This window comes from Notothenia coriiceps, unplaced genomic scaffold (assembly GCF_000735185.1).
Source record: "Notothenia coriiceps isolate Sejong01 unplaced genomic scaffold, NC01 NC01_scaffold00000491, whole genome shotgun sequence".
NCBI lineage: Eukaryota > Metazoa > Chordata > Actinopteri > Perciformes > Nototheniidae > Notothenia > Notothenia coriiceps.
Window position 1 is genome coordinate 395096 of NW_011333192.1, and position 17028 is coordinate 412123.

At 38.2% G+C, this 17028-nt stretch overlaps 2 protein-coding genes across 3 annotated transcripts in view; one reads left to right on the plus strand and one right to left on the minus strand.

Annotated features, from left to right (window-relative positions):
* Window positions 1-5243, minus strand: part of LOC104953991 (uncharacterized protein C7orf63) — a 15618-nt gene extending 10375 nt beyond the window's left edge. For both annotated transcript variants that reach the window (XM_010781047.1, XM_010781039.1), the window contains exons 1-5: window positions 4885-5243; window positions 3710-3769; window positions 3566-3631; window positions 3140-3249; window positions 2971-3047 (exon numbers count right to left, since the gene is read on the minus strand). In XM_010781047.1, the coding sequence (XP_010779349.1) occupies window positions 2971-3047; window positions 3140-3249; window positions 3566-3631; window positions 3710-3769; window positions 4885-4974 (403 nt within the window). In that variant the 5' untranslated portion in view covers window positions 4975-5243. The remainder of the gene's footprint in view (window positions 1-2970; window positions 3048-3139; window positions 3250-3565; window positions 3632-3709; window positions 3770-4884) is intronic.
* A 109-nt stretch (window positions 5244-5352) lies between these two features.
* Window positions 5353-15807, plus strand: kdm1b (lysine demethylase 1B). The gene is made up of 21 exons (XM_010781054.1): window positions 5353-5523; window positions 6332-6474; window positions 6617-6738; window positions 6862-6951; window positions 7212-7323; window positions 7431-7544; window positions 7629-7667; window positions 7770-7962; window positions 8496-8680; window positions 8809-8979; window positions 9068-9142; window positions 9781-9915; window positions 10067-10238; window positions 10617-10744; window positions 11236-11367; window positions 11495-11569; window positions 12181-12297; window positions 12410-12535; window positions 12849-12971; window positions 14139-14291; window positions 14737-15807. The coding sequence occupies exons 1-21, from the start codon at window positions 5508-5510 to the stop codon at window positions 14818-14820; spliced, it is 2505 nt and encodes an 834-aa protein (XP_010779356.1). The 5' UTR covers window positions 5353-5507; the 3' UTR covers window positions 14821-15807.
* The last annotated feature ends 1221 nt before the right edge of the window (window positions 15808-17028 follow it).

Consider the following 17028-nt stretch of genomic DNA (forward strand, 5'->3'; position numbering starts at 1 on the left):
GCCACTTCCTTACAGAGCCCCTCCTCCAACACACACGAATGTTCACATGACCAATGAGGGCACGAGATAAGTTTGTGCACAGATGGAAGGCTGACAGGCAGGTAGGCCATCCAGATATTTTAGCCGCGCCGGCTAAAATGATTGGTCGTGCTTTTTACAGTACTACGGCTTCCACAGATGACATTTTTTTATGGATTTATTATCAAAGCATTTAATATATTCATTGCTATCGGGATGTTAAGAGCATTCCATGGAATATAACAAAAAGTGTATCTGAAGTGAATTACCTACCCTACCTTTAAGTTAATTAATAAAAATAAAAAAATGACCATGGAGTCACGTCTGCATAGCATCATGTTCATGACTTTTAAACTTAAGAAAGTCAATTTTAACCTTTCTGATACATTTTAAATAAAATAAATGTTCATCTCAAAGCACAACGCATCAGCACATACACACACAAACACACACAGTCCTATTCACACATAGATCTATATACCACATTAAATATGCATAACCCTGCACCGACTGTAACATGTTTCTGGCAGGACAACGAGTCTGTGTGATAAACACTAATGCTATCACCTCTCAGTAATGGATAAATCAATGCTGCACTCTGCCAATCAGAAAGCTGCTTCAGCCCAAACTAATACAGCAGGCGCTCATCTCTGATGTAACGATCGGCCCGCCTCTGCACTGACAGAACTGATCAAATGTTGTTATAATGTTGACACTGGGTTAATCGATTTACATATCGCAGGCAGGAGAGCACTAGTGGAGGGAAAGATAGTGGAAAGGGGATCAGTAGAGAAACCAGGAAGAGGAAAGTGGTAAATGTCAGAGGGCATTTGATAATCAATCTCACCTAACTAAATCTTTGACTTCACAGGATTAAAAGAGATGGAGAGTGAGAACATACAGGAATAGGGAGGGTGTCATTTCAATGTAATACTGAAATATCTGCTGCTACATTTCAAGTCAAGGTTGCTTATGTAAATTAAATGTTTTATCATCAGAGTTGTTTCCATCCCTGTGGCTTTGTTAGGTATATCACATGAGTGAGAGGAGCAAGGTCAAAATAGTGTGCTGCTGTTTCACAACCAAGGAAAGCAATTTAGTTCTCACTTGAACTGAGACAAAGATTCCAAAAGGAGGATACTTATAAGTTTTAACCTTAGAAAGTAGAAATCCTTTCCGAAGAGCAAATTATTTTGAACCGATATTGATATTCAACATGTATACTCGAGTAACCAATTGGCAAACTGTTTAAACACTACACCACAGTGCAGCCCTTTAAAAAAATAAAATATGAAAACAACAAGAGTAGGATTATTTCAATAATCCATACCAAGCCTAAAGTTCCCAACACTTGAATTACTGTAGCAATCAGAAGTAGCTCCAAAAGTCACTAAATCTAGTGGAAAGCTGGCAAGTTTGCAGTACTGAAGGCTGGTCGGTCCAGGCCTCCGTCTACCTCTCCCCCAAAATTATCATTAACCCTGTAAACATATTTAAGTTGTGGAAGACAGTTGTAGTAGTCACATTCAATCAGTGTATACAAGGAATATGTTTAAGTAACATCACAACACCATTTCTAAAATATATTACTGATGCTTTAAGCAATTTCTGGAAAACTCATTGTCTTTATGATAAAACTCATTGTCTTTATGATAAAAAATGATCAGGATAATACTTAAAGGGGACCTATCATACAAAATGCACTTTTTGATGTCTTTTATACATAAATATGTGTCCCCGGTGCGTCGGGAAACTCACGCAGCGTCAGAAAATAAAACCCTTTCTCTTTTCCTCCGTACCCAAATCTTTTAAAAACGGGGGTACAACGAACGGATACAGACTTGCTGCAGATATGACGTCAAATCGGCGGCGGACCCACTGAAAGTTGCTATCAGAAACAATGCATGACGTGTTTGGGACGTATCTCGTCTCTGTTTACATTAGCAAGCCTCGCTAACACTCAGAGCTAACCTGTTTTAGAGAGCACATGTGTTTAAAAGCAGGAAATAAAAAAAGGAACTCACCTTGTGATAAACCTGCAAGAGTATTTGAGCTCCATACTGTTTCAGAAATAATCCTTGGTGTGGTTTAGAACAGGATGGCGTTTTATCACAGCAGAATTTAACTTTATCTCCGATAGAATTCTGATCAGGCATTAGCTCCGCCTCCTTCTATTTATTTTTTTCAAGCTGGANACATGTTTTGTTGATCAACAAATATATAGTGGTGGAAGAAATACTTTTTACAGTACTACGGCTTCCACAGATACATTTTTTTATGGATTTATTATCAAAGCATTTAATATATTCATTGCTATCGGGATGTTAAGAGCATTCCATGGAATATAACAAAAAGTGTTTCTGAAATAAATTACATACCCGACCTTTAAGTAAAAGTAGAAATACCACAGTGTAGAAATACTGTTACAAGTCCTGCATTCTAAATCTTACCTGTGTAAAAGTACAAAAGTATTACAATCCAAATGTACTTGAAGTACCAAAACTAAAAGTACTCTTTTTTTTTCTCCAAAATAATATTTGATATCAATATAATTAGTGATTCATTATTGTCTATATCATTTTATTTGTGCAACTAGTAAGGATTGAGCTTACTAACTACTTTTTGTACTGCTGGGTATCATAATTCATAATACATCATAATATATTGATTTATATTTGTATTACTTGTATTGACCTGAAAAGCAAACAGTAACTAGTAAAGTACAACATTTGCCTCCAGAATATAGTGGAGTAGAAGTAAAAAGAAGCATAAACTGGACATACACACGTAATTTACGAGTACCTCAACATTGTACAGTACTTGAATACATGTACTGCACCACTGCACATATAATAGCCTTATCCTTCAAGTTTTAAATGAATTTCCCTCACACACTGAAAGAAGCATTTTGAAACTATGAACCAACTTGAATACAGTGAGTGATCTGCGTACCCATGTGAGAGAGAAACTCTATGACGTCCTGCGCGTAGTTCAGCTCATCAGAGGATTTCTCCTTGAGGAAGGGAAGCCTGAGAGGAAGCAGAGCAACATCTTGAAAATGTCCCAACAACGACACAAATCTGTCTTCTTAGTGTAGGTTTGAATTATTTCTGTTTCTTACCTACAAATGTGAAGTGCCTCATAGAAAATGGGCTGATATTCAGGGTGGTCTGTCACTTTCTCAGCACAGATGTTGAGTATTTTGGCGATGCCTGTCAGCTCCTTCAGAAGCTTAAATCATTTAAGAAGTTTAACATGTGAAGGCTGTATGAGATTGAGGGAGGGGAAGTGATGGGGCAAAGAGTCTCGATGAAAACTGAGGTTATTTCAGAACAGGGAAAATACTGACAGATACAGCGTTAGGGCGGTAAATTAGAGTCTTGGGAATGACGTGTGGCTCTGTGTTCAGGTTGCATGAGAACACATCTATTTCCATCTCTGCACCGGGGGACAGTAATGAGGAGCATTTGACTTTCTGCTGCAGTGTGTGACACCTGAGAGAAGTGTGAAGTGTAGGTGAGAACACTGACTCCAGAACGAAGGATACAAAGCCAATTTGGCATCTCTTCAGTAGTTTCTTCAGTACAAAGAGGTGCCTCTCCTTCAGGTTGACCTTTTGTAAAACAAACATGATGAGATATGCCATCATTTAAAACAGATAATAATCTGATGAAATTCAAGTTGAACTTACTGTCAAGGGATCCTCAAGAAGGCGAATCACCTTACTGAGTTCAATACTTTTAACACTGACCTGCAGAGAAATGACAGTTTAGGTCAACATTTACCCCCTCTGTCTTTGTTTTTATCTTTCACATGTCTCCTAGACTTTTTGAGATCTTGACACCTTTTGTAAAGCACACACAAGCTTCAGACCACTCTTCATGGCACTTTGTAAACTATAGTACTCTGGTAAAAGCATATGCACTTTATGAGAAGATCTATAGTACCTAACAAAAAGCAAGAGATAACATATTATGCCTTCATACCTTTTTCTGAAGTTTGTTATAGATAAACAACATTTAGAGCTGTTATGTGATCCATCTGGCAATTGGGCGTACAAATATTTAAAACAAGTACAACAATATTCATATAAAATGAACTCTATATAATAGATACAATACAAAAAATCCACATGGATGGGGGACATTGGTAAAAAATAAGCCCCTGTCATTTTTCTGCACTGTAAATGTAACCATGAAGTAGCATAAATCAGACTACATGGCATCTAATTATATCCTGACTATAATCCCCAAATCAACCCATACTCCTTAGAATACTAAATGTCCAGAGATTCTGCAAATAACAATAAATAACTTACATAATGTGAGGGTTTTGCAAAGTACTCGGGGTCTGCAATTATGTTTTTCCTCACCTGCCACTGTGGCATGAACCTGAACATTTCTATCTGTACGTTGGATCAGATAGTACTATTTAATATATCATGTCACTTTAATCCTTGACTTTTAAATTATGAATTGTTTTAAAATATACATTTCTTAAGATAAGGAAAAAACTAACCTCCATGGTGGCAGGTGTCATGAAAAAATGACCAGCAACAGCCAACATTAACCTTGGATCTGGCATGTGGCAGATACCTGGCTGTTTCATTATACCAAAGTCTTTCTAGGATACATAATGATTTGTATACAGCTTTAGTATCTATACTGTATATTTGTGTTCCTTTTAATTTTTAATATTGAATGGTCTACATTTATATTTGTGCAACCCTGTGATTATTAAACTTAAAGATCTTCTATTTACATTACCAGGTATCAGGGATTACTGACATTGAATAAATGATGAACAAGCTTACAGGAGACTCTTTAGCAGTAGCATCATAATAAGACAGAGCTGCTAACTGTTTACCTCCTGTGTGTGCTGTTTCTTATCCGGGGCTCTTGGTCCAATTACCGGAATGTCCGTTTTTCTCCGGTGCACAAATCTGCTTGAATCCATTTCCAATATATTAGGGAACTTCCTGCTTTAAATTCTTTCCTCAAACATTGTCGGTTAATTTGAAGTTTGTCTCGCGGGGGGTTCCAGTTAGTGAGTAATAGTCCGTTCAAACTAACACAAAATGTTCCAAGTATACTGTCAAACCTCTGTTTTCTTGCTCAAAACAATTACGAGCTAAGGTTAAAGGAAACATAACCTGAACGTGTTTTTTTTCCGCATAAATAGACACGAATAAAATATCTAAATACTCTGCGTCTCTGCTGCTGTTGCCACGGACTGGAAGCGCATTGTTACTGCCATTGGCATGGTAACCGTGTAGTACGGCGAGCAGCGGGGCTCAAAACTAAATTACAACAACCTTACGCCTATTTCCTCTTCCAAAGCCGGAAGTGGTATTTTTGCAACAACAACGCATTGATTTCCTCCCACAACAATAAAAGGGAGACAAAATCTTACAATCAATAAAACCCGCATCTCAAACCAACATAAACGTCAATAAATCACCGGGTTTTAAAGAAGCACCGCAGTCAGCCATGCTGTCGGATGCAGGTCAGTGGTCGTTAGCATTTAGCCTCCATGCTATAAATGTGACAGGCGGACATTGTGTGGCAGGTTTAAAGAGCTTGCTTATTTGTCCCCGTATTTACTGTGTATAGTTACAATTTAACCTCGTGTTTCATTCGCTTTAATGTGGGTTAGTTTGTTTCTTCAATACGATACAGCATGTTAATGTCATGTTATAACAGCCTTTTCAACAAGGCCCAATGTGAAGTGTTCTTATGTTTACCTTTCATTTGTGTTTTATACTATCCGTAGTAGGCTAATTATTATTCGTGCACTGTTCATGTAAATACTTTTTAATCATCTTTCATCTGCAATACCTGCACTGGTATCACCTGATATTTGCAATACCTGTATTTTTAGCATACTCTAATATAGTGACAGCTTGTTCTGGTGGCTAGATTACTTCATTCAACTGCTGTGTTTTTATTCTTTATGCCTATATGTGTTGCTTTTTTTCTCCCTTTTAAGCTATTGCATGCCTACATCTCACTTAACTTTCATTTTAAGAATGATTTGGTGGTTCATACCAAAAATACACAACAAACAAACATGCTATATAATAAATAAAAACAATGACAACATATTTTTCATGACTTGAGTTTACAAGTTTAAAAGTAAACATAAGCATCAAGGACAAGATGATTTTTATTCTGAAAAATTAAAGATAATCTTAAAATAGTATGTTGAAATTATAAAAAGTACTCAAATAAACATTCAACTAATTAAAAAGAAATACATGTAACAAGAAAAATGACGCAATGAGGTATTCTGCTATTTTGTCACTTTTGTTTAGACTATTCTGGAAATGCCTCTGGGGCCCGGCGAGGAAAGAAGAGGAGCTCCGGGGAATCGCCGGGGGACGGCCAGACCCTGCGCTCCTCTGGAAGGCAGAGCAATGTCCGGGTGAAGCGCACCAACAATCCACCACCTGGGCAGGTAAACTGCAAAAAATATATGTGTTTCTATTGTTGTATGCCTTTGTTTTTCAGGTGGATACTCATTTGACCAATAAGTACACTAGGACTCAAACCAAGCCAAATTGCAGGGTATTTCATCTCAAGGATTCCCTTTCTTGTAGAGCAAAAGAAAAGCCACAGACACAGAGGAGGAAGACGACCAGTCCGAAAAGAAGTACAGAAAGTGTGAGAAGGCCGGATGCTCTGCCACATACCCAGTCTGTTTTGCAAGTGCATCTGACAGGTAACATGTTCCAAAATACACTGACTATGCGTAAGTGCCTCATAAAACCCCTCTTCGAAACAGCTGAACTTTCCCTTTTATTTTATATTTGGACACAGATTGTCTTAATGTGTGTCTTTACAGGTGTGCTAAAAATGGATACACATCTCGCTGGTATCATCTGTCGTGCGGTGAGCATTTTTGCAACGAATGTTTTGATCACTACTACAGAAGGTAATGTTGACAGAACAACTCCTCGCATAACATTAAAGGAACAATGAGTAGTATTTGCTTAATATAATGCACAAAATAATCTTTCTTAATCACCACTTATGGTGTGTTGTGCTCTGTATCTGCAGAGACCCTTTAGCCCTGCCTGTGCCCACAACTAACAAATATTCCTCATTGTGCCTTTAATAAACATGTTTCACTATTTGTTGAAATGTATAGAGTTGTTGCATTAACGCCACAAAATGACTTTCCCCCCCTGGCAGTCACAAAGATGGCTATGAGGTATTTGCTTCCTGGAAGAAGGTGTGGACCAGTAATGGGAAAAGTGAGCCCAGTCTCAAAGCTTTCATGGCAGATCAGCAGCTACCATTCTGGGTAAGCACAGGCAGCGTCCCTGGTTCCTCTTTTACAGTTAAAACTGCTTCTTTTAACTTTTACATGTCACAAATACATTTATCTTTAGTGGGATGGGTTCCTTTCAGGTTCAATGTACTAAACCGGACTGCAGGAAGTGGCGTCAGCTGACCAAGGAGATCCAACTCACGTCTTCCCTCGCAGCATCGTACCGCTGTGGGATGAAGTTCAACAACATTAAAGTAATGGCAAAATAATTCTCCAGCTATTCATAAGTGACATATATTTTGTTTGTTTTTTTGTTGATTTTGTGCCTTTGCCTGCAGAGTGAGGGGCCGGACCATTGCTCCCAACCAGAGGACTTGGTAAGCTGTGGATTTTGTTATCACAAAGAGAGTGTGTAATCTACTATTACTTTACTTTAGTATTTCCATCCCCTTTAATCTGATGCTGTTTCATTCTCACAGAGAGTGGCTGAGGTGATGGACAGCTGGTGGCATTCAATGTTGATTTTGCCGCCGTTGTTCAAAGAAAGTCCAGCCAGCCCGTTCCTCGCTGCGTATTACCCTGACTGTGTGGGGATGAGTCCGTCCGGTTGCCCCAGCAACACGTCACTGTCTGAGCTGAGGGCCGACCACTGCAGAGCCGTGCAGCCACAAAGTGAGTCAGTGGATGTGAGAGGAATAGAGATGTATTTTAAGTTGAACTTTAATTTCAATTTTTGCTACATAACATGAAACCAACAAACATTTTCTCAACATCACTTGTTCACATCCTAAGATCGTAACGACATACATTCAGTCAATCTTTCCTGAAAAAAGATTTGTTGTTTCAGTCTAAATGAGTCCAGGAAAGCTCTCTCCTTCAATTTACAGTTATAATGGTTGAGATATCAATGGAATATGGGCATTATAAGTATTTGGCTTTTACCTGTTATATTTTGGGGTAGTATTCTAATTTTAGTTAAAACTTTACATTTTGCCAAAATCCCTGCACACATTCCCAAAAAAAATGTGAGCGATCTCCAGTTATCCACCATTTTACCAAATAAGGCTATGACTAAACCTTTGTCACACATCGAACTATCATTAGAGATAATTGAATATATTTCACCTGACATTGTTTATGCTTACAGCCTACTATTGAGAGATATTATCCTAAATCATTTTGTATCGTGGTGATTGTTTCCTCAGTTCCAGGCCTGTGTCCATACTTCCAGCCCTTCTACCAGCCCAATGAGTGTGGCAAGGCTCTGTGTGTGCGGCCGGATATGATGGAGCTGGACGAGCTTTACGAGTTTCCAGAGTTTTCCCGTGATCCCACCATGTATTTGGCTCTGCGGAACCTTATTCTGGCCTCCTGGCACAAGAACTGCAAGGTACACTGCAGAGAACACTCACTCACAAATCATGTAATAATGTTTTCATCTTGGCTTTTGACCTAGAACAAATAAAAAAGCAAAGTCACATTTTCATAAATGGCAAACATTTTCGTATTTTTTTTCAGGAGGTGCTGACTTCTCAGAAATGTGCCCTACACATCATTGTGCGGGGGTTGGTGCGTGTGCGCTGCGTGCAGGAGATGGACCGGGTGCTTCACTTCATGACCAGGAAGGGCCTCATCAACACCGGCGTGCTGGCAGTGAAGACGCCTCTGCTGCCTGAGAGACACTACACTGTGAGTTTCCTCATCTTCAGCTCATCATGACACTGCAATCTCACGTAAAAACATTTCTTTGCCTTCTCGTGTTTTATTATTCTTGCAGAAAAATGTTATCATCGTCGGTGCCGGGGCTTCAGGACTGGCTGCAGCACGGCAGCTGCAAAACTTTGGAACTCAGGTAACTAGTAAATGTGTGTCGCACATCTTCTCAGAGCTCCTTATTTACCCTCTCTGCTTGGTACAGTGCTGCCCCTTTACACTCTTCATTGTCATTACAGGCCGAGTTGGAAAAGTACTCAGATCTTGTACTTGAGTAAAAGTACCAGAGTGTAGGAACATTTTGTTCAAAGTAAAAGTCCTGCAATCAAAATGTTACTCAAGTAAAAGTACAAAAGTATTAGCATCAACATATAGTTTAAGTACCAAAAGTAAAAAAGTATTCATTGTGCAGATTGTTCCATTTCAGAACAATATATATGTTTTATAATGATTGATCTTTAAAGTGTTATCAAAGCTGGTAAAGGTGCAGCTAGTTTGAATGACTTTGTATACTGCAGGGTAGCTTGTGAATTTACTCCAGGTGGAACTAAAGTCTGATTTAACACTTGATTAGATTTCACACAATTAATCCAAATCCGTAAAGTAATTAAAGGTATTAAATAAATGTAGTGGAGTAAAAGTGCACGATTTACCTCTGAATTGTAGTGGAGCAAAAGTACAAAGTTGACTGAAATTGAAAAAAACTCAAGTACAAGTATCTCAAAATTGTTCTTAAGTACACTACTTACCGTAGTTACTTCCCAACTCTGATTACAGGTGGTGGTGCTTGAGGCTAGGGAGAGAATTGGAGGCCGTGTGTGGGATGACACTTCACTGGGCGTCACTGTAGGCCGAGGAGCTCAGATTGTCAACGGCTGTGTGAACAACCCCATCGCCCTGATGTCTGAACAGGTACGATTTTAGCAAGAGCTCAATAGGCAGTCAATAATTCCACATATTTCTGGTGTGTATAAAACGTATCTCAAGTCTGTTTGAAGTAGATACTGTATATACACTGTCTTGTGACATCTTTGTACGTGACTCCCGGATGTTTGTGTTTCAGATGGGCATCAAGATGCACAAATTGGGAGAGCGCTGTGACCTTTTCCAAGAAGGGGGACAGGTTACAGACCCCGCCATCGACAAGCGCATGGACTTCCACTTCAATGCCATCCTGGACGTGGTGTCAGAGTGGAGGAAGGACAAGTCTCAGAACCAGGACACGCCCCTGAGAGGTGCTGATCATGAGTGTTTTAATTTAATGTGTGAGGTCCCGCAAAGCAACTTTAATGAGTGGTACAAACAGCTCAACAATCAGAACGATGCGAGGGAAGGAAGAAACACTTGTACAAAAAATAATAAAAAGAAAAAATCGATTTATTTTGAAATGCACTGTCTTACTTTGCACTTTGTTATGTTTGGCCTTATTTTCAAATAATTAAATGTATTTGCATATATATTTAAGCAGCCTGACTTTGGGCTTCACCAGCTTGTTTCATGGCCAGTTCATACTTGTAAAAATGTGCAATGCAAGTCAGAAGGAAGACATGCTAAGAAAAAGAGGTACATTTAGAGATATTTGACATTTAGTTTTATGCATTTTATCTCTACAGAAAAGATCAAGGAAGTGAAGAAGAACTTTCTCCAGGAGTCGGGGATCCAGTTCAGTGAGCTGGAGGAGAAGGTGCTTCAGTTTCATCTCAGCAACCTGGAGTTCGCCTGTGGAAGCACGTTGGACCAGGTGTGGGAAACTCACACACTGAACAGCTGCAAGAGTTTTTAAGTCTGTTTTATAATGTTAAGTGTCAGTTATTACCATATTTTAAGATGTTTTAATGAAGATAATTCAAACTGTTGTATTCAATTGAGATAAAAGAAATCTCCAGACACACAGGTCCATATTAGTAGAAATAATTAAATAAATACAAGTTGACAACAACACAGAAATAGGACTATTGCCTGTGATTAAAACAAACACGTTTTGTTGAACATATCTTACATTATTCCTGCCCTTGTAGAATCAGAAATGGATTTGCCAACAAAGATAATAACAACATTGCATGTGTCTGTCTGAGATTTTGTTCAGGAAAATATCCGCAATATATACATGTTTTTTGTTGACATTGCTGCGTTCTGCACCTTTTGTGACATTTTGTTTAAGTGGGTTTTGATGTTGTGTCATCAAAGGAATTGCATTACAAATGTTTTCATTATATATGTTTTTATTCGTAGGTATCGGCAAGATCTTGGGACCACAATGAGTTTTTTGCCCAGTTCTCAGGAGACCACACTTTACTCACCAAGGGCTACTCTGCTTTACTGCACAAGCTGGCCGACGGCCTCGACATCCGCACCAAGTGCCCGGTCCGTGATTCACTCTTTTTGACTCCAGCTCCTATTTTTACCTTCTTTAAACTGCACTGAATATTACAGAGACAAATACCAATGTTATAAATCTAAATCAGCTCTACGTTTTCTTGTTCAATTCCAGGTTCAGGCCATTGAATATTCAGGTGATGTTGTCAAAGTGACCTCCTCCAATGGCTCACAGTGGACAGCACAGAAGGTAGAAACATCTTAATTTATGTTATAAAATAGATAACATCATTTCAAGACCTTTTCGGGGAACATATATACACTCAGAAAATGTGCACGTATACCCTCTGAGATTGACTGACAGGTTGCTAAAACTTACATTTAAATGTAAATGAAATTTAGCGAATGCTTTTCAATTATAATTAACATTTGGATATGTGAAGCATTGTTCGTCTTTGAAAATAAAATATAAAATGGCTTTTTGTGGAAGTAAAGGCCTTCTGTAAATACATTCTTTGTATACAAATTCTAAATAAATGTAAACTGATTATTCAACTTAATTCCGATTCTTACTTAAACGAAGTATCTAAAAATGCTATAAAGCAGACATAGTCATTGAAATTAAAATATCTATTGGATTTTCCATTTTCTGCTTAATTTTTACAGAGAAATGCCCATACTAGTAGAGAAAATCTAAATGTAAATTGCATTATAGAATCTTTATTTAAATGTCAACCCATTTATTGTATATAAGTGTGAAATTAAACAGTTTATGTGAGATTTAATTTCAGTTTAGTGAAATGCCTACCAAGTGCATCTATAATTCATTGCTGATCACCCTGTTGTAATTATCTCTTGCAGGTGCTTGTTACAGTCCCATTGACTTTGCTGCAGAAGAACATGATTCAGTTCAACCCTCCGCTCCCTGACAGGAAACTGAAAGCAATCCACAGTCTGGGAGCCGGCATCATAGAAAAGGTAATAACATTTCTTATGCGTATTGTAAGTAAAGCAAGTAAGTTTAAGGCTAAATATCAAAGATTTGTTTTTCTTTGTAAATGCTAAAATGCAATTTTCAAACCTCTTCCAGATCGCTCTTCAGTTCCCTTACAGATTCTGGGACAACAGAATCCAAGGGGCGGACTACTTTGGTCACATCCCACCCAGTCCAGACAAGAGAGGCATGTTCAGTGTCTTCTACGACATGGAGCCTCAGGTCTGTTAATATTCAATTTCATTCACAAAGCAAGACAACATGTTACAGCTCTACTATGGATGAGAGAACATAGGTTTTTATTCTGTATTGTGAATATAACATATCCACACTAAGGTGATCATTGTGGATATCCATTGTTGGAATAATCGGGAATTTTCTTACATGAGTAACTCCAAATATCTTATAACTTTACACTCCTTTCAGAAATTACACATACCGGTAATATGTTTCTATCTGGGAAAATTGGTGTCAGACTGCAATCCCAAATACAGGAGAAATACTTGTTTATGTTTCTGTGTGTATGTGTGTGTAGGGGAAGCAGGCTGTCCTCATGTCAGTCATCACTGGTGAAGCTGTGGCTGCTGTGCGGGACATGGAGGACAAGCAGGTGGTGGATGAGTGCATGAAGGTCCTGAGGGAACTTTTCAAAGAGCAGGTAATGAAACAATGAAAATACTACTTACGCATGCTAAGTCCTTTTTTACGGAGCCCCCTAGGGGACACGGAGAAGAAATTTTTTTTATTGGAAAAACATAATAATAATAATGTTTTGCGAGATATCGAAAAACCTTTGCGAGATCTCGCAATACTTTTGCGAGATCTCACAAAACCCCTTTGCGAGATCTCGTAATGCTTTTGCGAGATCTTGCAAAACTTTTCATTTAGCTCACTGTACTTCCTGGTCAGTTCGGCTGCTACGGCAACACAGAAACCACAACAATGGAGTGGTTCATCGATTTTACTTTGAGCTTGGCCTTAAATATAAAGATATAACATTAGTGCTTGGCAATAGGCACAGGTTTCACACATAGACTGTATATATAAAGGGTTTCACATAAGTGAAGACACCTCAAGAGAACACTCAGAGCGACGGGACATGCACGTCCCTCTGAGCTGAGTTATTGACAGATTCGAATTTCGCGGATCAATAACTCATGAACTAACGTTGTAAAAATACAAACAACATGACTTTACAATCATAGCAAGATAGACAACGAGCTACAGAATCTTTTTTATCAGAACAGTTCGATACGCGCCGTCATCCGAGCTAAACATCAAGAATTGGTCACAATCTGCAGCTGGAGGAGGGAGAGGAGTGCTTAGGGACCGTCTACAAACTGCAACGGGGTTTTGCGAGATATCGCAAAAGTATTGCGAGATCTCGCAAAGGGGTTTTGCGAGATATCACAAAACTTTTTAATTTATTTTTTGTTCAAAACATTTTTTTTTTCTTCTCCAGGGGGCTTCGTACCTTTTTCAACCAAATAGTCTCAGAAACTGAACTTGGGAAAAAAATAGCTAAAGGTTTAGACTTATTTAGACGTTTAAAAAGGTGCTACTCTGATGTTTAAATGGTTAAAAAGGAGACAGTCTTCTGCCCTCGTAGTTCTTGGGCTATCGAAAAGTTATTTGCCCAAAACAGCCACGTTGTATGGACCAGGAACTAAACTCATTCCTTCTGAAAATATATCCTGGTATAAAAAATATTCGATCTATCAACACAAAATACACCTATAACCTTTCACAAACAATATGTTTCGGAGTTAGTTCGTTTTTTTGTGGGTGTTTTTCATTACTGTTTACTGTCTGTCATCCCTAACAGGAGGTCCCAGAGCCGGTGCATTTCTTTGTGACACATTGGACCAAAGACATGTGGTCCCAGATGTCCTACAGCTTTGTGAAGACGGGGGGGAGCGGAGAGGCCTACGACATCCTGGCTGAAGACGTGCAGGGAAAAGTCTTCTTTGCTGGAGAGGTAAGTACACATCAGACAACTAACCAGTTTTATTTATTCCTCTATTTCTTTTAGAGATAAGATAATTCTTATCTCTAAGTATTCCAAGGTCGCCTTGAACACTAAAAAAAAATACATCTATAAAAGTATTAAGGAAAAAATATCTAGATATGTGAATATATAAAGAGAAATTAAAAAATATGTTGATTAGAGAGTGTGGAAATATAAATACAATAAATAAAATAATAAATCAACATGGAATTAAAATAATTATTTCTGTATATATTTGTTCCTGTATTTAAAAGAAAAGCGCAATTCATTAATGAATCATTCTTTATTTTAAAAGGTCTCAAACTACCTAAAAAATTGAATCATGATTGTTTTGTCAGATATTTGGTCACTTTCTGGCTTCCGGAGATTTTAAAACTGTTTTTAGTTTATTTGTTTTCTTGGTTTGTGTTTCCAGGCCACCAACAGACACTTCCCTCAGACTGTGACCGGAGCCTACCTGAGCGGGGTCAGAGAGGCCAGCAAGATGGCTGCTCTGTAGACTGCCACTGAACACTCAAACACACCAGCATGGACCGTTAAAGTCTGCAGTAACCTGAATAACTCTATAAATGACACTTCACTGTTATGGGATGTGTTTGGCCAGTAGGACGCCGTCTCTCTCCATCAGCTGGGCCAGGCTCTTCATTTTTAACAAAAGAAGGCTAAAAACTTTGGTTGGAAAACAATTGTTGGTAACCAGATAAATAATTAATTTCAACACACAGAAAACAGCAAACCCCTGCACAGCTCTGCCTGGGTCCGCTGGGATGGAAAGCAGGATTAAGGTATATTAAATTTGAGTTTAATTTGCGATGTATGTAGCACTTAATGATGAAAAAAGTCCAAAAACGTAATTTTGAAAGATTAGCTTTGCATGAAACATTGGTATACTCTCGTTTTATCAGGAAGTAAGTCAAATTGTATCTCCTTGGTTCAAGATTCAAGTGATTATATTTAAAACTATTTTCTTTTGAGAGTTACCTACCAATGTTTTAAGCAGATATAATAAATGTTCGTTATATGTTGGTACAAATTGAAGAAAGGTTAGACATATAGTACTTCTGTGATAGCACTTTTGATTTAAGCAACTTTTTGATTAAAAAATGTTAAGAAAATGAATAGTTCATGTGTAAGACAAGTTATATAGTGAGTATGATTTGAGGATGGTCCCCTCACTGTCTCAGGGATGTGATCAACACACCTAGCAGAAAATGATGGAGAATGGACAACTGAGAAAATGGTTGGGAGAAAAAACACAACCAACTGGAGAAAAACTTAATACATCTGTTTTATTAATTCCTGAACAATGAGGTTTGGGGTCGGGGAACAGCACAACGATATCCTCACTTTCTGTGATTAATATTGACTAATGAAGCTTTACATCTTTATCCTCATATCTCTGTGTACACTAGTTGATCATTTCCTGTTTTGTCCGTGCTTGAGTATTTATCTTGTTGGTGTGTAATAAACTGAGCTATCAACTGCTGTAGTGATCCCTTCACTTGTGGAGGAAGATTTGTCTGTGATTTCTCCCTTAAGTCAGCGTGATTATATTTATCAATTATTTGTAAAGTGTGCATGCTGCGACTGCGCATGTAGCAGTTGCTTTTTTTAATCTTTGATCTTTTTTCTTATTTCTCCTTCTTACTGTGATCTTTTTTTTACTCGAACATTTTAACTTCTATTTAAGCTAGCATTTTAAAACACTTAATGATGGATCCCATTTTCATTATTATTATATAAAGTGTTATACATTATACAGTAGCATAATGTAAGTATTTTTATATCATTTTTTGGCTCTATTTTTCTTATATTTTCTCTATTTTGATATTGTTGTGTGGGAGTAGCTGTAATTGGCACTTTCACACCGGAGTACTTTTACCCGTTCTTTTCCCGTTTAGTTCTGTTTTTGCATTCACACCAAAAAGAGAACTTAGTTTAGAGAACTTTTACCCCTATTTTTAGTGCCTGCTAGAGAGGTGGGACTATCCTGGAGAGAAAAAAGTACACATTTCTGATTGGCTGGGCGAATTGCAAACCATGCCCTGTAAAACTTTGAAAAGTTTGTTGAAGCCGCCATTGTATTTGCTGGCATTAGCATTAGCCCTGCGCACCAACGGAGAGAGAATAACTTATGGCAACATAACAAAAAACATGGGAGCGGTGGAGTGATGAGGATGCTCATGTCACTTGTCAGATTCAGATTTTGGGGTGTTTCTCAATGTTGAGTAAAGCTGCTCCAATCAATCAATCAATGTTTATTTATATAGCCCAATATCACAAATGTTACATTTGTCTCAGTGGACTTCACAGTTTGTACAGAATATCAGGATGACAATACGACACCCTCTGTCCTTAGACCCTCACATTGTACAAGGAAAAACTTCCAGAGAAAACCCACAGTTTAAAGGGAAAAATGGGAGAAACCTCAGGGAGAGCAACAGAGGAGGGATCCCTCTCCCAGGACGGACAGACGTGAAATAGATGCCGTGTGTAAATTGAAAAGATAATACATTTGCAACATAGGTAGTCCAAATGTTTGGAAATGCATGTGTGTATAATAGGAAGATGAATCCACGAGGATATCCATCCAGGACTTATGATCCAGGACCACAGCCACGACTCAAGATCCAGGACTCGCGATCCATGACACAGGACCGCGAGTCCTGTGTCATGGAAATAATATTGCCACAGAAAAACTTTTCAG